General features: G+C 39.3%; 1 protein-coding gene and 1 long non-coding RNA gene across 5 annotated transcripts in view; one reads left to right on the plus strand and one right to left on the minus strand.

Moving 5' to 3' along the window:
* The window catches only part of rab11fip4b (RAB11 family interacting protein 4 (class II) b), a 77,555-nt gene extending 55,740 nt beyond the window's left edge, over positions 1-21,815 (plus strand). For 3 of the 4 annotated variants that reach the window (XM_088075544.1, XM_088075548.1, XM_088075547.1), the window contains 12 exons: positions 46-231; positions 2,943-3,077; positions 9,095-9,130; positions 10,420-10,519; positions 11,847-11,950; positions 12,105-12,245; positions 12,600-12,681; positions 14,422-14,559; positions 14,720-14,878; positions 16,488-16,568; positions 17,014-17,157; positions 18,787-21,815. In XM_088075544.1, coding sequence (XP_087931670.1) covers positions 46-231; positions 2,943-3,077; positions 9,095-9,130; positions 10,420-10,519; positions 11,847-11,950; positions 12,105-12,245; positions 12,600-12,681; positions 14,422-14,559; positions 14,720-14,878; positions 16,488-16,568; positions 17,014-17,157; positions 18,787-18,906 — 1,426 coding nt within the window. In that variant the 3' untranslated portion in view covers positions 18,907-21,815. The remainder of the gene's footprint in view (positions 1-45; positions 232-2,942; positions 3,078-9,094; positions 9,131-10,419; positions 10,520-11,846; positions 11,951-12,104; positions 12,246-12,599; positions 12,682-14,421; positions 14,560-14,719; positions 14,879-16,487; positions 16,569-17,013; positions 17,158-18,786) is intronic. The other variant, XM_088075545.1, reaches the window with a different exon arrangement.
* LOC148189910 (uncharacterized) lies at positions 14,554-15,844 on the minus strand. The gene is made up of 2 exons (XR_015776210.1): positions 15,590-15,844; positions 14,554-14,918 (listed from the first exon to the last, which is right to left on the minus strand). It is a non-coding gene; the product is annotated as an uncharacterized LOC148189910 (long non-coding RNA).
* Positions 21,816-21,934: the final 119 nt, after the last annotated feature.

The following is a 21,934-nucleotide window of genomic DNA, read 5'->3' on the forward strand; positions in this document are numbered from 1 at the left end:
GAATTCAAAGTGTAACTATAACACCCCCCTCCTCTTTCTCTTCAGGTGTGGTCAGACCAGCGTCTCAGTAACCTCTGACCTATCGACACGTTCCTCTGCTTCCCTGAACGAGGAGCAGTTTGAGGACTACGGAGAAGGGGAGGAACCGGACTACACTCCCAGCAGCCCCTGCCCAGAGGACGAGAATCGGAACAACGGGTACTCGGACCTCGGCTCATCTGTTCCCTCTAGGTAAGAGAGATTTAGACAGAGAAACATTTGGAAACATTATTCTTGATGTTTGTGTGCTGGGAGGGAGGGAACCAATCAGGTACTGAAAACAGAATACAATTTTTGTATTAGTGCTGAACCTCAAAATTGTTTAACCTAGCCACCTAAATAATCCATTTATGAAGCCTCCCAAAAATGCCACCTTGTTATTCCAGGAATTCTCCGCAATGTTCTGTGGCAGAAATGTGCCACCTCTCCAAAAGATGACCACCTCTATTTACATCATAAAAAATAAATACACTTTTTGGGGCGCCCAGTATCTCCGTTGGTAGAGTAGGGTTCGATTCCAGCCTAGACTCTTTTGCTGCATGTCAGCCCCTGTCTCTTTCCCTTTCACGCTTCAACTGTCCTATTCATTAAAGGCTAAAAGCCAAAAAAAAAAAAAGAAACGTTAAAAGGGACCTATTATGCTCATTTTCAGGTTCACACTTATTTTGGATGTCTATTAGAACATGTTTAGATGCCTTAATGTTCCAAACACTAGGGCTGTACCTGACACAGAATTATGTCAATTGAGACAGGTGCGTCAGTTTAACACTAAATAAATAAAACATTTGTTAATAAATAAAAATAAAAATAAATAAAAAATAAAAAATGTGTTTGTTTTCGGGTTTTTTTTTTGTTTGTTTGTTTGTTTGTTTTTTTAATTCTAAAATGTGGTTCAGTGATAGCAGCATTTATATAATATAGTAAACATGGTAATCGCGTTAATGGCAAAACATTTTTTGCAGACACTAGATATCAAATAAAAGCCAGAGACTGTATCATATTAAGTTGCTGTGAGCTATAAATTCAACCACTTCTTCACCTTATGGTGCAGTCTCTCTCTCCCTCTGTGCCGCTGCCTGCATATCCACAACTGCTTGTAGCAAGGAGTAGCATGAAAGTCAAGCGCGCTCACTCCACACTACACTGCACAGCCCACTGACTTGCAAAAAATAAAAACAACTGCTCAACTTGAAGCAGTCTTAGTTGACTGAGGGATTTCCGACTGATGATTCAAATCTCTGACCACCATTGTTTTATCATACCGTCTGTGCTGGAACATCTGTATTGTCTGAGACACTCAGCTTTAGCACCATTAGCACCGTTGTTGCAGCTGAGGAATGGCTGTTATGGAGTTTAGCAGCACTTTATACTGTAAAAATCACCCAGAAATGTTCTAATCTTAAATCTTTACAACAGGACAACTTCCAGCAGGAGTCTTATCTGAAATCAAGGACAAATGAACAACATCAGCAACAAAGATTACATGTTTCCCTGATGTTATCATGTAGCTACATGTAGCAGTGTAGGCCACGTAATTTAAAAGCTTGCAGTAACGTGCCTGGAGCAAATGACCATAGAGAGAAATGTGTTGGATCAGTCATTGGAAACAAGAGAGTTCAGAATGTTTTAGATTGGTCAACATGGTGGCGGGGTCTACTTTGGTGTTACAATGACTACAATAAACTGAGGTCTCAAGTACTCAAACCAAGTTACCTTATTAAAAAAAGCAATAATAACTTCACACGTGCTAATTGTGCAGCTATGTGGATGATGAGAGATGATTAACTCAATTACTGAATAACTATTTTAGTTCAAAATCAGTGTCGTGTTGTTTTTGGGTGTGACAGGGAGTGATGTAGGGAAGCTACAGACAAACCGTAAGGTCAAAGTAGTTATTGCAAAATAGCCATAATTTAGCTGATGAATTGATCAAATTATTATTCAGCTTTCTTGGTGAATCATAGCATTTGTTCCAGACACAGTAGCAAATGTTTTGTGGCCCAGCTCCCACTGCACTACTAAGCTGAGATAATTATGCACTTCAGTTGTGTGTGGGCTTATTTGCGGATTCTTAAAGGCCAACTTATGATAAAGATGATCAGTTTCCATTGCTTCAACTCCTATTATGGACATGAGGCTCTGCAGAATCATTACCTGACTCTTATTATTCAGAGTTTTGACTGTAGAAGTGTAGCTTAGGAGTTCTTGCCCTTAAGGCCACATTAATATTCATCAAAGGCTTGTGTTTAATGGGATTAAGTCTTCTGGCTGATAGACTGGCAATACGGCTCCATGCTCCTTCCACGCATACCAAGCAGACAAAACTCACCAAATGGAGTTGGCGTGGAGATTTAAATTCAAAATGAGGCCCGGATTTACAAGAAGTCTTAGACGACTCAGCATGGGAGCAAAGTTTGAATAACTACAGTACAAAGTGGGTTAAAGGTGCACTTGCTAATTTCGGTATAGTGCCTCCTAAACAAAAATGACTTTTTGAGGTTGAGGTTTTTGAAAACTCTGCTATATTGACTTTTAACCCTTTGAACCCCAAAGAAGGATGACAAGCAAAAATGGCCTTAAAATTATCAAGAAATTAGTAAAAGAAAATAACCTGAAAATAAGCAAAAAAAAAAAAAAGGCAAAGGCAACATAAAAAAAAAAAAAAACGGAAAATGACATTTTTAAAAAATGCTTAAAAAAGTAATAGAAACTTTTTTTCTGTAATGTAATGGATTATAAATATCATTTTCATTTTAAAAAATTACGGAGTGTATCTTTAGGTTCATAAAATGAATTAGGTAATGAAGTCATTGTTTTGCTGTCTTACTGTAGGTGTGTTTACACATGAACCCTCTCATTGTATTGGCAGGAAAAAGAACAGTCTGTCTGTGTTTGTGTTCCAGTGCCGGCCAAACTCCTCATAAGGTGCGTCAGCAGTACACCGGTGAACTGATGGATGTCTACTGTTCTCAGTGCAGCAAAAAGGTCAACCTGCTAAATGACCTGGAGGTTCGCCTCAAAAACCTCAAGGCTAACAGGTAGGACACACACATGCATACAAACACACACCTCATTCACACATGCAACCTTTATTTTCTGGCAATTTTCCACCTCAAGACCTAATACCCACAGAGAATATACCGATAAGGCTGTGTTGTGAATGAAAGCAAAAGCATTACTGGGAAAAGCATGTAAAGAGTTAAGTCTATGACAAAAGACGCTCGAGACATATTTTAATCTGTCAGCGGTGACCTAGCAACAGTAAAGAACAGCTGGAAACTGGACAAATGCGGAAACAAGGGAGCTCCTCTCTGTCCACGCAGAGGACAAAATGACCGGAGGGGAGATTAAATAAGTCCGTCTGCTTCCGCTGTGTATGTTTAACGTATATCCGTCCGTGTCCCTCCTTCTTCTTCTGTTTTTTTGGCAGATTGCACTCCCAGCTTGAAGGTGCATACTGCCACCTACTGTTCGGTCTTGTCCCATGGCCTTGCCCCACCTATTACCGGTATTGCCATGTAATGTGTGAACTGGCACAAGACAGGAATGTTTCTGACAGTTAAAATCACTATTGGTGGCTCAGTGGATAGAGCGGGTGCCCCATGTATAGAGGCGCAGTCCTCGTTGCAGCGGCCGCAGGTTCGATTCCAGCTTCGACCCTTTGCTGCATATTATCCTCTCTCTCTCCCCCTTTCATGCTTCACCTGTCCTACGCAATAAAGGCATAAAAAAAAAAAACCTAAAAATAATCTTTAAAAAAATCACTGTTGGTGTGATATTCCCAGTAATTTACTGGGAACTATGTGAAAGAGACTTATGAGTCAAGATCTACACCCACTAAATGCCAGTAATTAGTACAACTTTAACAAGGAGTAACAACTTGCCTGCCACTGAAAGCAGTGCTCATATTCTGACTGTAGGCCGGTCAAATCAAATCAGCATGTATTCGCTGACTTGAGTTTTTTCTGCCACTTTTACTCAAATTAAACTTAATTTAGCTGGGGAAATATACTGGAGCAACCAAACAATACTGAATGCCATAAACAAAAGCCTCCATTTGAAAATAGGTAGGATTACATAATTCTATAGAGGAATTAGCGTTAATTACCCCGGCAGGTAATTTTTAGACACAACCACGGTATATTAAAAGACAATAGCTTAATTATACATGACAGGAATGATGCACCACACTGTTTTTATGTGCGGCAAAAACAAATGTCAGCTATTATGTGTGCTGTGCAGGAAATGCTCAGAGGGTTTAGAAGTGACTGATGACTGATGCAATTGACTCAGGGGTCACATTTTGCTTTATCGCCTCTCTTTTTAGTATAATTTGAGTATGTTTAAAGTGTTTGTCCTGTTGTTTAATGCACCGACAAATAAATCCTCATCATTCACACGCACACACGCAAACTCTTAATTGATTGTTACATAAGGCTGTCACTCCTGTGCTTACCTCACCTAACCATTGTAATAGGGAATCTATTATTAGAGACATAATCCCTGGTGACCAGTAATAGGTCCACAGACTACCTGCTGGCACAAATGCACACATCTTGTACGCATACAAGACACACACACACACACACACACACACACACACACACACACACACACACACACACACACACACACACACACACACACACACACAGAAACATGGGGTTATTTAAGAACACTAAATGTTGTAAAATATTGTTAACTTTTTGCTAATGGGACTCTGCTGACTTAGCTGTATTTCTCCCCAGAGAGAAACAGCTCTATAATCCAATATGTCTCTCTAATGAGACCCATGCTTTCCCCGTATGAATAATTAAATAGAGATGGGCAGAAAGAAAGAGCTGGAGGGTGGAAAGATCAAGAGTAAGACAGAATGAAATTAATCGATTGGAAAAATTGCTTTGAGTTATGATTTGAACGATATGGGAAAATAATCTAATTGCAGTGTTTTTTAGACCAGTATTGCGTTTCCGATTTAGTGTGCAAACTTTTTTAGTTCCTTAATTTTGCCAATCTTGTTCCTAATCTATATCATCAATATTGTTATTGAAAAATACATATGAATCTTATTGATCCAAGCATAGTAACAAAACACATGGCGTGGTAGTGCCACTCTGTGTGTGTGTGTGTGTGTGTGCGTGTGTGCGTGCGTGCGTGCGTGCGTGCGTGCGTGCGTGCGTGCGTGTGTGTGTGTGTGTGTGCGTGCGTGTGTGTGTGTTTGTGTATTGTAAACATGTTGTTACTCGCCTCTGCTTTAGCTCCCAGCCCTCTGTCAGGACATTGATGCTTGCTTAACTCTCTTCACTTCACTCACACACAGGAACTTGGTCTCAGTGAGCTGCAACATTATTTACAGACAAACAGAAACCTTCACTGTACGTTTGTGACCACTTTACAACTTCCATGCTAATGTGCTCTCTGCTCCAATCCCTAACACCTGCCAGCTCTCAGAGCATCCACCATAAAGGGGCCGTTCTCGTTCTGCATCATTTACACCCTCAAATCCTTTGCTGGCAATTTAGATGTGCAGAAGGCATGCTTGAAAGCAAGAGGAAAGCCGTTGCGGTGCGCGAGTATCCCAGAAAACCTATTACTCAGGATGTGACGGCTGCACCCTGAGATAGACAAATAAAGTTCAACTTCAGAAACACAATAAAGTGCACAGCATATCAAGTGACAAGGAACAACCAATCACAGCCGGCATATCGTTCTCCTTACTTCTGTAAATATCAGGCTATGGTAAAAATAGAGAAGTTGGTCATTTCAGTGCAGGGATACCCAGAGCTTTATGATTTGTCCCTTAGTAAATATTCTACTACAAACTTAAAAATCTAGGAGAATATGAGATACGACCTCAGGATTTTTGGTAAGCAGGCTATGGTCGCTTAGCAACATTAGGCGCAACCTGCCCTACTCCCCTTGAAAGTTGGCACAAGAGAAGCAGCCAGCGCCCGAGCTTGAATTTTTCAGGCAGGTAAAAGATGCGGCATGTGCCCCGAACTCTCTCTCTCTCTCTCTCTCTCTCTCTCTCTCTCTCTCTCTCGTTCGACAACACACTCGCTACAGCAAACATGTGAATTGCACTTCACATGGCCTTGTCCATCTGCACACAGCAGTATTGCGATCATCAAAGCATGTGTGTGACGTTACACAAGTTGTTTTCTTAATCTACTCTCATTCACCGATGTCACCTCGAGCGTAGGGCAGTGTGTGTGTGTGTGTGTGTGTGTGTGTGTGTGTGTGTGTGTGTGTGTGTGTGTGTGTGTGTGTGTGTGTGTGTGTGTGTTTGTGTACCTATGAGGCGCACAGGGCCAGGTGTTTCTGACCCTGAGGTTAGTGCGATCGTGTAGCATTAAAGAAATTGCTGCTTTGCAATTTGTAAATTATGTTCTATTACATCATAATATTGATTTGAATTTGATTAATTGTACACCCCTACTTTGAATGGAGTGAGCTGATTGGAAGTGGATACAGACTGAATATAATAATAATATGATGGTGGTGGAAATGGTTTGAGATGAAGACGTATAAATATGAAACTGTCTAAAAAAATGAAAAAGGGCACCATTTAGATCAATCCAAAGAATGATTGCTTTCAGAGAATGGATAGAGGAAGGAGCTTTTTGCCATTAAGCAGCATACAGTATTTAAAGGAGCACTTGTGCTTGTCAAGCTCCTTTACACGCAATTAATTAAATGATACTGGCCCCAGTGAAGCATGGGTAATAAACTCTTGAAGTTAGTGTGTGGGGTTTTAAAAGAGGGGATTATTGAGGGAGACATACATGCAATCATCAAAACCAAAGTACACGTAAAGCTGAGAATATTAAATATCATTGAGAAAAACAGGAAATCTTAGTAATATATTTGTGTGAAAGTTTCTTTCTTTCACGTATTATATCTCACTATGCATCAACTTGTGAGAATATCTGTTTGATTTATTAGTTTAATCATTAGGCTTATAGCAGAAAGCAGCAGTGCCAGGGTTAGTATTGTAGCACCACCTCAAAAATGCTCGCAGCTCATAATTTTAAAAACATAAAAACACAAAGCGACACAACTTAAAATGTTTAAACTTTTTAATTAGCATACTAAAGAGCACCAGTACGTGGACGACTGAAACAAGATCACATAGATCAAATGTAGTATCACGTTAAAAAAAAGTTTAATGATAAATGAGTGCATTTTGCACGGATGAAAGTTCAGAGATTAAAGATAAATTCCTCTTGCAGTAATTCTGCTCTGCAATTTAGCCTCTTAGACTTCTTCAAAGAGGGCGTTAGGTTAAGTGAAACATTAGCTGCAGGGGGAATCATTTTGTCACTCAGGATTATACACTCTGCTTCATCTAAATGCTGAGAGGATCCTGCTGGTAGATCAGCCTCCGTAGACACCATTGTCAAGTTACTTCTTGGCGAGGCCTCTTGATATTGTAAAATTTTATATGATTTTCCACAAATACTGTCTGTACTGAATAACATACATCTCTTTTAAACCTCTTCACAGCAGCAAATTGCAGTCGTAGAATTTAACTAATTTCATTTACTTAAGTACTGTACTTGAGTATGCATTTGAGGTACTTGTACTTTACTTGAGTCTATTAATTTCAGTACACTTTATACTTCTACATTTCAGAGGAAAATATTATACTTACATACCAAATTATACTTATATGTAATAATGTACAACTATCTGAAAACTCAAGGTACTAGTAACTTTACAATTTAGGATGTTAGTGTTAAAAACTTAAGAAGAGTTGATAAAATATGAAGTTTTGTTCTAAATTAAATTACCCAAAAGTTCCAAGTATGGATGAAACAATTAGTCAATTAATCAGTTAGCCAATTGACAAAAGCAAATAATTGGCAGCTATTTTTTATAAACATTCAAGCTGATTCTAATTAATTTGAACAATTATTAGTTTTGGGGGAAACATTTTTTCTCTTGTTATATTTTGGGGTTTTTTTTTTATTTGTCTGGGTTGGCTACTTATTTTAAATACTTAAAGTACATGATGTTCTTTATTATACTTACTTACTTGTACTTAAGTCACATTTTACTTGTAACAGTATTTTGACAGTATAATTTTACTACATTTACTAAATAAAGGATCTAAATACTTCCTCCACCACTGGCAATTTTTACTGTCGAAGCAGAATATTTGACCTTGCACTTTTTCTAGTGTATGACTATAATAGACTACAACCCCTGCAGTACCTAACAAAAATGAGTCAACATGACACAATAGAAACACGTACAAATATTTCTCGCATGGATGCACAGTAATCGTTTCTGTATTTGCACAAAAAAGATTTTTATAGAGTGAGCCAATTTTCCTGGGTGAAGTTGGCAGTGTAAAACTTTTCCTTTTTTTACACCACCTATTCCACCATGTAATGCCTGCAAACTTATTTTTAAACTTGATTTTAAATTATTTTATATGACTGTGCTTTTGCTATTTTTAATGTGGAATTGCTGTTTAAATTTATATATAATTTAGTAGTTATTTTTACCTTTTATATCTTTTCTCCGTACTCTTTTAATGTAAGTTTCTATCCTAATATCTTTTATTGCTGTGTAAAGCACTTTTAATGGTCCTGTCGTATGAAATGTGCTAATAAAGCTGCATTGCCTTGCCTTTACAGTGCTCCTCCACCGCCTCTCCAGGAGTTGGTGCTAATGTTAGCTTTATGTCTGCATTAACTGTCATTTGTGTGGCCCTACAGTGTGTTTGCTCATTTTCGTTAATCCGATGTGAAACCCGGTGCAGACAAGCACATCACACTGAAATAGTCTTTGGGCTTTTGTCCCCCTGAGACAGTTGCTGAGCTGACAGAAACCCTCGCTCACTGAACCAGGAGTGAAATCGTGTTATCATTGACATGTCCTTCAGTGTTTCTTTCTCTCTCTCTTTCCTGCATGCTGTCACACTGAATAGCCAAAATCTTAATTGCCATCAGCAGTTAGTTCCAGTGTGTTGTTGAGCTGAGAGTCTAGACATATCCATGACAATTCACCATAATAAAAATGTCATTTTGTTTTTGTCTCTTTGTAGCCCCAACAGGAAAATCTCCAGCACTGCTTTCGGAAGGTATGTCACTCTCACCTGTATGTGTGTGTGTCTTAAGTGTGTGAGCTTCTGTGTGTGTGTGTACAAGGAAGGTCACTCACTTGTACTCTGTGTGTTTATGCAATATACAGCCTGTGCTGCACATGTTTGCTCCATTTGTTGACATAGGCACACAAACACACACACACACACACACACACACACACACACACACACACACACACACACACACACACACACACACACACACACAGCGAGATAAGTTATCACTCGGCCGTCTGACCATTGTGCTCTAACTGTTGGTTAATTAGTAACTGGTCATTTAGAGAATATGCACTAACTCTGGATGGAATTAATTTGATCTGCAACCAGGCGTGCTGTAAAATCTTTTGTTTCTAGAGTTAAGAAAAAGAAGTTTGGATGTCAGCTTTTTTTTAAGAGTCAGCCATGTATCCCTCCTCATGGCCTGTTGATCTGAACTAAGTGAAGTATTTTGTATCCAGGCTTCTGTCCTATCTCCACCCACAGTAACTGAGTTACAGTCACAGAGTGAAAATGGCCTGTCAGGCCTGATCTATGTATTCAATATAAGGTTTGGCTCTCTGCAACCCTGCTCCCTCCACTCTCCTCTCTGTCTGCTTTGATTACTTCTTCCACTTTATTGCTCTCCTTATCTGTTCTTCTGTTCCTTCTCTTTCCTGTTTCCTCTTTTTTCATTTATTTCCTCTCTCCTCTCCTCTCCTCTCCTCTCCTCCTCCTCTCCTCCTCTCCTCCTCCTCCTCTCCTCCCCCTCCTCCCCTCCTCCTCCTCCTCTCCTCTCCTCTCTCCCTCCTCCCCCCCCCTCTCCTCTCCTCTCCTCTCCTCTCCTCTCCATATTGCTAATCTCAGTAATGGATCAGAGGCCTGCTGATCACGAGTTATTTCCCTCAGAGGAAAAAGAGGGCAGCTGTGGTCACGTCACGGTGTGAGCGTCACACTTGATTGTGTGACACAGTCAGATATACGTACACCTGTTGGTGTCTGTTCATGTGTGTGTGGACTCATTTAAATTCTGTTTGCACCAGCTTCTCTGCTTGGCACTGTCCTTATAGACCTATATGCAATCTTGCAGCAGGAACACTGCAAAGCAGAGCACACATCCTCTCTCTCTCTCTCTCTCTCTCCCTCTCTCTCTCTCTCTCTCTCTCTCACATACACACACATATATACAGTATATACTGCAACTGAATGCTCTCACATCCAGCTGGTCCTCACCTGGATAATTTCTGGGCAGATTCTTTAACTTTCTGTGTCTCTGTGTGTTTGAGTAGGCAGCTGCTTCACAACAGCAACTTGAGCAGCAGTAACGGCAGCACGGAAGACCTTTTCCGAGACAGCATCGACTCCTGTGACATCGACATCAATGAGAAGGTATGATTGAGTTTGTATACGTTGATCTATCTCAGCAGGCCTTTATTTCATTTATTGCTCTAAATAAAAAGCTTGTGGGAAGTAATAGTAACTCTTTCCGTTTCCATGTGACTACTAAAACTCATAAAAGATTAAATATAATTCACCTTCAGGATTTTTTTAGCACTAAAATCACAGAGAGTGAAGAGTTGTTCCTGGTGAATGCACAGCTTAGGTTTGGGACGAGCCCTGTCAGTATTCCTCTTACATCTGCAAATTCAAGAAATAGGGCTATCATTTTCAAGCCTTTAAAACTTTGGTAGCTGCTCAATAGCGTGCTGCAAGAATGCCAACCCAGAACTTATTTCCCTGGTTACCTCGACATAAAGCCAATTGGAGTTTCAGTGTTAGGCATGATGAAGTTTAACAACCCCAACCACCTCCGTAGTCTCATTTAACCACTTTTTAGCAATTATTTTTTTAAAACACATAAAAGCTTCAAAATTTAAAAAGTGGGGTACTTACTGATGTATTTTATGCCGTAGATCAAAACATGAAAGTCTCTCAAGTTTGGTTTAACCCAAGACCCATTAAAAAACCCACTGATTTCTAGACAAGGGAACAGGAAATGCAAAACATGCAAACTCATTTCTGTGTTTTAGGACTCATTCCTGCTCCACACTACGCTCGTGGGAAGTAATAATAATAACCCTTCCTGTTTCTTTGTGACTCATAAAAGATTAAATATATCTCACCTTCAGCATTTTCTAGCACTAAAATCACAGAGTGAAGAGACGTTCCTGCTGGATGCACAGCTTAAGTTGCCAATTAATAGGATGAGCTCTGTCAGGATTTCTCTTACATCTGTAAATTCACGATATACAGCTGTCATTTTCAAATATTTAAAACCTTTGGCGTTGCACAATAACTTTAAGGAAATCTGGAAAATGTTATTGTTTAGTGGCAATGTGGTATTTCTTGTTTTGTTTAGAGATATTCCCTCATATTCATACTAGCTTGCATTGGTCAGCATTTTGAATCCCTAAATATAACTTTTGCTTTTTATTTATTAATTTATTTTCTTTAGTTATCATTACAAAAAAATGGTACATCTACAAACAAACTAACAATACAGCCATGTTGGCCTGAAAAGGGGAAAAAAAGGCAACAAAACTTGGTGTCACGCTACAAGGACTACAGTTAATCGATTGGAATTAATATGTCTAATTAGGTATTCTCAAATCTGTCCTGCAGACCCAGTGTGCTGTTTCTAATTCTCTCTGACCGTCTCTTTTAATTATGTTTATGGTACGAATCGAGGTTTTAGTAAACTCTCTGTTTCTATCAGGTGAGTTCTCTGGAGAAGAAAGTGGCAGAACTGGAAAATGAGATTCTGATGAACGGTGAACTCAAGTCCAGGCTGAAGCAGGAGAACACACAACTAGTACACAGGTAGAGTCAGAAAACTGGGTTTTATAAACGCAAAAGATTTTTATTAGAACAAATAAATGACTGGTCCAGTAACCTATTGTATAGACCATTCTCTGTAACTGTGTTTATTGTGGCTGTATTGATTGAATTTTGTGTGTTGTGTCCATGATCTCAGGGTTCATGAGCTGGAGGAGCAGCTGAAAGACCAGGAGACGCGAGCAGAACAAAATCTGCAGGAGGAGCTGAGACGACACCGAGAGGCCTACAGCAAGATGGAGAGAGACAAGAACACACAGATAGAGCTGCTGACCAACCGGTGAGAAACACAAATAAACAAGCACACATGCTTATGTGATTGTTATTTATATGCAAATGTGTGAATTCATTAAAGGGACTCTGTAATACAGTTTAGATTATGGACAGCTGGATCAGGGCTCTTAAATCCCCTGAATATGCACATCGACGTGCCTGCCTGTTCAGAGAAAGTGCAGAATGAATGTTAAACTTTATGCTAAACAGAGCTCAGAAATTCCTCCTGGGGATAGTCAGTTGCCTCTGGAGCTGCATCATATACTGTGGATGTTTGCTTAAACTGCTGCCTTAGCTGACTAAGACACATACTCGGCTTATAAACAGCATTAAACTGACGGCCAGGATGTTGTGTTTTTAGAGTCAAGCAGTTGGAGGAGGACAACAGCGAGATGAGTCTCAGCATGTGCCGGCTCAAATCACAGACAGAGAAGCTGGATGAGGTAAGCCATGTTTACTTTTTGTCTTTCTTTGTATATTTACTTTCTTTTTCCTTCTTTGTCTTTTCTTTATCGTGTCCATGATTTACATGAAAAAGGGGAATGACACCAAATCGAAGTCTGTTTACAAGTCATGGAGAATACTAGTGCATATTTGGAAAAAATGTGTATAAAGCCTTAAGCTGATGCCTGGAGCTGATGTGATGTCACATAAATCAGCATCATTTGGGCCTAAAAACTACAAGTTTGGAGATGATAAAAATATGGGGTTATGGAGATATAAAGAAGTGAGCTTACCAGACCGCTGTACCTGCTCATCATTTCTGCTTGAGACTAACAGTTAGAGACTACATTAGCATAACACCCAAATCTCCAACAAAACTGTGAGCAGTAGGGGTGTATTGTGGGTATTAGAGGCGCCAGGTTCTGGCAAGAAAAAAAGAGTGTGTGGAATAAGACAGACGATATCTTTCACTCTGCTGCATCATTTTTATTTATTTATTATGGCTGGAAGCATTACGATTAAGGTTTTAGGTTGTTCATACACATGTCCATCCTTCTGTCCGTCCCATTCTCGTGGAAGTCATATTTTAGGAACACTTCGAAGAAATTTCTTCATATTTTACACAAACATCTATTTGGGCTCTAAGCTTAGAATTTGGTGATCAAAGGTCACATGAGCACACAAAACACGTATTTGTCCATCACTCAAGAGTTCATCCACGAAATATGACAAAATTTCACACAAATGTCAAATATGATGACATTTTATATCCAGAAGGTCAAAGGCCAACTGCACTATGACATCATAATGTTCTGCAAAAACATGGCCAATTACTCATCATAAGTCAGACACAGAAAGGAAGACATTTGGTAAGATGCCTAACTGGTGACCCTAATGTTGGGTGTCCACCTTAAGACTGCTGGTTGTCACAGATCTTCTGTGCTGTCGGGGGGAGGAAACGGGTGTGTGAAACTTCTATGTTGTCACATATGATATGTAAACTGTAACTGCAACTTGACTGGTTTGTGGATACATACAACTGCAAGGCAATAATATAATTCTAGATTTAAATTGTCAATTTAGAGTCCAGCATTTTTATAGGAGTGCTAAATAGGTGGAGAACTCTTTTAACACATCCAGCTGATGCTTTTATCTGGACTAGCTCTCCAATTCACTGTCTGTTTCTCTTTCTCACATGTAATTTCCATTTTCACACCTGTCAACACAATCCTAGTGTCTTTATAAAAATGGCATTTTCCTTAATCCCTAAATAATGTCCAACATGCGCACGCGCACGCACACACACACACACACACACACACACACACACACACACGCAAAAGAGAATAGGGAACTGCAATTTTATTTACAAGATGAGGTGTTTAAAAACAGCCACTGGGTGCTGAGCCACACCTCTATTTTAAGATGGTGCTATGTAAATACCACCAAAGCTGATAGCTGTCAGCTCTTACTCATGAAATAAGAATGTGTGACCGAAGGTGTTACAGAAAATAGAAACATAACTCTGTATGGAAATACTTTAACGAAAAAATGCACACTGAAAACCATCAATACCAAACACCTGTGTTATTTAATATTATAAACATAGGTGTGCATATCTTTCTGGAAATTACATTTTTAAAAGATCACATACTATTCGGTATTTTACTTTCCTAAAAAAACATAAATAACACAAAACTCAGAACTGTAACTGAGTGTGTATGTGTGTCCTTCCTCAGGAGAAGCAAAGAATGACAGACAAGCTGGAAGACACCAGTTTGCGCCTGAAGGACGAGATGGACCTCTACAGGAAAATGATGGACAAACTGCGTCAGAACAGACAACAGTTCCAGAAAGAAAAGGAAGCCATGCAGGAGGTGGGAGGGACTATTTAATGCAAACAGACACATGAACAGAGTGAGATGTTTGTTCGGCTGCTCACTCTTTCACTCTTCTCTCTCTCGCTGCCTCCTACTCCTACAAAATACTGCAATGACATTATGTAACATTGTTCATCTGTCCATTCTCTGTTTGTAGCTGATAGAGGACCTGCGGCGAGAACTGGAGCACTTGCAAGTTTTCAAGCTGGAGGCAGAGAGGCCGGGCCGCAGTCGCAGCTCTTCCTCCGGGCTGGCAGACTTCAACAGCAGGAGCAGGGAGGTGGAGCTGGAGCACGAGGTCAAGAGGCTCAAACAGGTACTGATGAAAGACTCTGTTCAGACGTCTTTGTTGCACACTGTCAGAACGGCGAGTAGTGTAGCTGCTGAGTGTGCTTTAAGATGCGGAGATAATCATAAAACACTTTCATATTGAATTTTAGAGAGTGGGAAGCAAAATGGCACCTGTTGTACAGCATTGCTTTGAATGCACTGGAGAGTACTAAGATCTCCGAGCAGATCGGATGCTTCTTATTATGTCTGTTATGTCTGATTTCTTACAGTATACTTATCATGGTTGATTTTTTTTTTTTAAGCAGCAGAAGAATCTTGGCTGACTAGTTTGTATTTATTTCAGTCATTGAACAAATTTTTCTTATAATTTATTACTAAAGTGTCTCAATTTCATACATTTTTCATGGAATACAGGTTAATTTTATTCATCATCTTTTTTTTTTAAATCTTTTTTAAAATATATTTTTCACTATTTAACATGACTGCGCAACCATGCTACAAACTCTGCATCTCTCACTCATTGTCAGCCCCCCCAAAACATGCAACTCTTAATCCTCTTAATGAATGCAAATTCAACCAATCCCTTCATTATTTCCAAGAACAATTATTTCACACAATTGCAAAAACAAAGTGTGCTACTTCCATAAATCAAGTCATGCTTTTTGCTATTTTCATAACCACAGATGCTAAGTGTACACTGAAACAGGCATGGTCTAGGCTGAATTTATTATCTTACGTGACAGTGTGGTTAGGGGCCGGTAACCATCTCAGCTTATCTCACTGGCTCCTCTCATTCCCTTAAAATCTCCCTTCAGCAGCAGCAACGTCCTCGACATGTTGTCCTGACAGTTTGATGATGGATCCAGCTTCATCACAGTTGAATACCAGCTGCAGAGTACACGTGTTCTGTATATTTTCCTCTGTTCATTAGTCACTGTATTGCCACAGTGACATTTGCTTCCAGGTATCTGCCTGCCAGACTTAAATGTCATGTTACTGTTCCCAGTCCTGCAAAGTGTACAAACCTGGTGCAAAGTAAACATCAGAGAAGAGGGAGTGGATGAGTGTTCCCTCTGATAAAACTAGTAAAAGTAAATGTTAACGCTCTTTGAAGTTGTTTAGAACCCTTTGTCAGACTCATTTTCATGACATGTGATGACATGATTAGAAATTGTGCTTCCAAGTTTGAAAGCCAACAGAAAGAAGCAATAATAAAAAAGCTGAAGATACTACACTGAACAGAAATTTAAATGCAACACTTTTGTTTTGCTCACATTTTACACAAGTTTAGGTTAAATATCAGAGACTGTTTTATGTAATCAATGGATGCACAGGGTTCCTGCAGATTTGCACAGTCTGTGTATCTTATCAGGGACCAACATTATAAAGTCCATGGCCCCCTTTTAGCCTCAGGCCTCTTTTTATGTATTTTTCTTTCACTATGTCAACAGCTTATACATAGCTACTTTCTGCAGTTTAGATTTAGAGCAATTTAATTGTCCTTGGTTGGACAAATTATGTGTCTTTGTGTCTAATTTGAGAGACACTGCCCTGTGACATCCATTAGGATTAGCTCACTATCTTACGCCTGCCTGTGCACTTCTGTAAATGTCTGTATGTGTGTGTGTGTGCAGCGATTTGTGTCCCAGGACTTTCTTCCCCCTGAACTCCAGCACCTGGTGTTGTCTGGGGCTCGGCTCCGTCCCGGTCTGATGGTAAAATTGCCTCCGTGACCTTTGACCTCCCGATTAACCACTAATCACAATGGAGTAGAGTGAACTTGCTCGAGCTGAATTGGGGTCAGTGCTGCAATTCCCTCAGTAATGGCTGAGGCACCGAGCGGGGGAAAAGCAAACTGACCTCTCGTCAGCTCTCAGAGGCAGCTTCATCATGGAGCTTTCATAACACACCAGACAAAGCAGGGGAGCAGTTTGTTCTGTAACACGCATAACCCACGTTATGTCCCGTAGGTGTTGCCAAAATAGATTGCTGTGTTTGCTGCTGGATGAGGTGCCAAGTGCAGTGCTTTGTCGTACGGGTTGAGTGAGGCTTCAGTAGCGGCATTTTTTTTTTTTTTTTTTTAAAGCATTATCACCGCTGATACACTTGTGTGGTCCAGATCTCATTCTCTTGTCTCTCTCCCTGATTTTGTATTTTTAGGAGAATCAGAAGCTGAAGGAGCAGAACGATGAGCTTAACGGTCAGATCCTCAGCCTCAGTCTATACGAAGCTAAGAACCTGTTCGCCACGCAGACCAAGGCCCAGTCTCTAGCCGCTGAGATAGAAAACGCCTCCAGAGACCAGGTAAAATGAGACAGAAACATACACAATGTACTTTATTCTTCAACACTTCTCTCCCTGTTTTGTCTTCATTTAAATGGATTTCATCTGAACAGTTGTATAGGTGATTTGCATACAGTAGTTAGAGCGTAACTGTATTTCTAGGGCACATCACAGCATGCATTGTTCTAGATAATACATTATTGTAGATTTTAATCTATTGTGCATAATATAGAGGTCATTTCTCACACAAAGACACTGACCAACACCATGCGACTAAGCTATCCATGCTAAAAATACAATAATACAATACAATACAATAATAGGATGTCTGCAGGTCCGTCACAAGCCTTAAAATGACTTAAATTCATTATTCAATGTTAAAAAACATTGGGCCTTAAAAGTTATTAAACAGTATTTAATTTGAATTTTTGAGGTCATAACTGCCAGAAACATTTAATCTGATTTTATGTAATTCTCTAATTTGATCTTCTAATTTCTTTTTGTCAAAACAGAGTCCAGCTCTTTTGCTTCAGAATTCATATTTCTAATGTTACACATCTTTAAACGTACCATTTAACCTTATATTGTGTTTATAAATGCACCTAACTCAATCATAATACCATGTTCCTCCCTAAAACCTACACAACCTTCTGCACAGCACCACACATGTACTACTTACCTTTATGCTGACTTGCAACGCTTACGTGAGAAAAATCAATCCTAAATCAGTCTTAAATTTGGTGAAAAGTTATCTTGAAAAGGTCAAAAGTTTCTGCTACCTGTAGACACTTTGAATAAGCACCGCTGAAAAGATTCTTGGACTAATGGGTTAACAGGTCACTAGAAAATGGATCGACAACTATTCTGATAACGGATCCGTTGTTGATCATTTTTAAGCAAAACTGCCAATCATCCTCTGGCTCCTCCTCATTCAATGTAAGGTTTTGCCCATTTTCTTTGTTTTGTGTGTAAGAAAACAGATTTTCTTTTTAATTTTGTTTTTTCTTTACTAACTATTGGTTTGATAATGCAAGCATAATGACAGCACCTTGGGCTTCAGGGAATTGTGACCAGCACTGTTTTCCAATGTCTCTGACATTTTATAGACCAAATAATTTGTTGATTAATCAAAAAATTTGGCAAGAGTTTAATTGATAATAAATAATTAATCACAGCCTTAAGGCCGTTACACACCATGTCTGTGACTTTTGAGCAACACTAGAATGTAAAGTGCTCACCAGCAACTATTTTGCATCAAAACTATTCATACCGGCAGTGATGCAAATTTGCAAAAGGTCCGCCATTGCCTCAATGTTGGGACACGACGTCCATTCTGCACAGCATGATTGGTTGTTGCCATTATTTGTGGTGCAAAAACTAAGACGAATTGGCCTCATTCCTTAAAAAAAGTATCTTTTTTTGTCACATAATGTTTGTGTTCTGTGTGAATGTATTTAATGACAAAAAACTTTCAAAAATAACTCACATACCTGATTAATACATGTGTGCCCATAAAAAAAGCAGTTGATACAAAGAGGCCAATGCACAATATTTCTGTTGAAACATAGTAACAACAAAAAAAAACTGTTGTTATATTACTTGTTAATAAACTGAAATGAAAATGCGTGTGACATGTGTCTCTCTTCCCAGTTAATGGAGGCCCTGAAGGAGCAGGAAGAAATCAACATCCGTCTGCGACAGTACATGGACAAAATCATCCTGTCCATCCTGGACCACAACCCCTCCATCCTGGAGATCAAGGGCAACTAGCAGCGACTCAACTGGAGTGAGAATCGTTCCCGGTCTCAGGAGAGCGAGGATCATTCCAGTTGTTTGATCGAGACCTGCAACCTGAGTCAGGAATCTGTACAGGAGAACCCAGAGAACCAGAGCCAGGCTTAAAACTGGAACATAGAAATAGGCAGACATCGCCCCCTGCTGTTTGAGGCGGGAAAAGAAAGGGAGTTTTCTCAGCCAGGGATGGCTCTGTGGCTGCAGGTCAGACTACTGTGACTCTGCCACTTGATCTGCTTTGCTCTGTTTTTTATTTGCTGTCTGCGCTGCGAACTGCAGTTACTGTTACAACTTTGATATCATGACAAACAGGTGATTTCTTCCGGGGAACATCCTGCGCTCAACACTTTGTCCACTGAGGATGGACAAAGTTGCTCCATGTTGTACACTGGACATTTGTACCCTGGCATATAAACTGGAACAATGTAACAAACATGACGTGGGTTCTACTGTATGCTGGTGTTACGTTAGCTGTATTATCCACATCAAAACAGTTTGGTAAGTTTTAGGGAAAAATGGTGAGACAGACAAAGAATTCAGCATGAAGGCAGACCAGTCAAGTGTTGCCTGATCTGTAAACTGCCATTATTTCCTCCTCTGTCACGTTCTCTGAAAGATTGACGACGTATTTGGACAGGCACGTTTTAAGAGAGGATAGAGAAAAGTGTCTAAAGTGGTCGGAGAAAGAAAACAATAAGAACTCCTACAACTACAAGGGAAGCAGAAGATTTTGAAAGAGGTGTGGCGTCGGATGATGGACCATGTATGCAAGCGAAGGAGGGTTTTAGTGAAGTCGGAGATGGTTTTAATTGAAGGTGAATTCCTGATAACATGTCTTCCAGTAACCTTGCAACAGCACTTGCAATGTCAATCAGTCCACTGAGAAGTGGCCCTTAGGGCCTGTACTTTATTTATCAGAGTAGGGGGGTGGATGGGGTGTGACTTCTTTTTTTTTCTACTTGAGGAAAATGCATAATAATAATAACTACATATTGCACCTTTGAAACACAGTTTACAGAGTGCTTTGACAAACAAAGCAAAGCCGAGATAATAAACCCCAGAGTTAATAAAACAGTTCAGCTACGTCAGTAATGCCTAACAAAGGCCAAGACAGCAGTCACGGCAGAATTAAACAGGAGGTTAGAGGTGGAAACATGTTAGAAAAATAAAGCAACAAAATAAAAGCAGTAGACACAGAACATTAATAATAATGATAATAACAAGCAGGATCCAGGCAGAATTAAAAGACAAGTTAAAAAAATAGATAAGATAAAATTAAAATACAAACTAACAACAAATTAAAAGACATGCATGACCTTCCCTTCACCATAAATAACAATATTTCACAGATTCTTGTTATGACAAATGATGTTATCTGGAAGAATACATGTCTTTCAAACTCACATGCAGGTTTTAGTGTCCTAAAGGGTATTTAAAAGTAATTTCAAGTTAAATGTCCTTTAGTTAAAAAAAAACTTAGTTAAAAAAAAACAAACTCCCTCCCTAAGAAACTACTTGAAGTGCCTCCCCCGTTTTGCACCACCCCCTCCCCTCTCATAAATAAAGAACGGTCCCTTAGTTGGTTCAGAGTGTCACTTTATGGAGCAGAAGCTGCAACCAAGGAGTGTCTTTAAACTGGAACTTCCATGGCTGCTTTTTGCGAGCAATGCGTTGGCCTGTGAAGGTACGTTGTTGCTGGCAATAGACCCGATGATGTTGCACAGAAATTTAAGGATATGAATGTACAGGGTGTGTTGAGGATTTACGCTGGAGTGACTGGTAGCCATTGTAACATGGTTTACTGAATCATCTCGCTGAGATTAACTTGTGCGTGAGCACGCACAGGAGATTCACTTTTTGGTACAAAACAACTGGATGAATCTAAATGAAGCCTACAGATTGTTTTTAAAGCCCTCTGAAACTCTAATACTGTAAATATCATGAATGTACAACTGGATATTTCATTCTCTGGGGCCAAAAAGGCTTTTTGACTAATTGGTTAAAAGATTTGTTGTAACAGACATGTACAGTATTCTGTAATGAAGAGGGCGTCGTTAGGGTGAAAGGAAACGAATACAATCTGCTGTATTATGTAATTATTCTAAACTTGAGTTTTGCTTCCTTGCACAAAAAAAACAAACTTTTTGTTTCCTTTTGCATGATTCACCTTTTCTTCTGTCTGTGCCTTTTGAGGACATTTTTCGAGACGATGTTGCTATAGATTTACATAGTTTTTTGGAGGTACATTCTATGTCTACGTCTGACATATTTTCTCGACTTGTAAATGTTGTAATTAAATAGTGATAATTTGTATTCACGTGCCACTCACCACTCTTTTTCAGATTGATACTATGAAAACTATTTTATACAGTTTTATCAAGGGAAGAACTTGCTTAGCTGTCACGTTAGAAAAGCTGTAGAGCACAATGCTTTGTATGGTACGCAAGCCAGTTTAGCATTTTGGGGATATTTTGTCAATGTAATAATTTTTTTATTGCACGGGGGGATGTTTTGTTTCATTTCTCTTTTTTTTGTTAGTCATGGTTAGTCCATTGCTTTTCAATCTGCTTTAAAATGGCTTTTTCTATGGTTGTAAACTGTCTTCCTAACTTAAACTAAATGGTATGAGCATTATGAGCAATATTAACTTATTTACCAATACCTGCTGATTTGTGTCTTGTTTTGCTTCACAAATCATTTCACTCTATAGCGCCTCGTGCCATTCTAGTTTTAAAAAAATAAAAAATAAATAAACGGTACATTAAGCTGTAAAATTTGTCACAAACCCATTTTCTTGTAGCTCCTAAATTTTGAATTATTAGGGCTATCCAATGCAATGTAGTCACTGTAAAATAAAACAGCAATAAAAATGGCTTTGGCAGTGATGCTGTCTCATGAAATTTCTCATCATTTTAATGTTTGTTTCTCCTCATTTCCATCTTTATAATTTCAGCAGTAAGAAATAACATATTGTGTGAGTTTACGCTGCTGATGTCTTAGCTGC

This window comes from Plectropomus leopardus, chromosome 3 (genome assembly GCF_026936395.1).
Source record: "Plectropomus leopardus strain MGB_pleo_1.0 chromosome 3, ASM2693639v1, whole genome shotgun sequence".
Lineage (NCBI taxonomy): Eukaryota > Metazoa > Chordata > Actinopteri > Perciformes > Serranidae > Plectropomus > Plectropomus leopardus.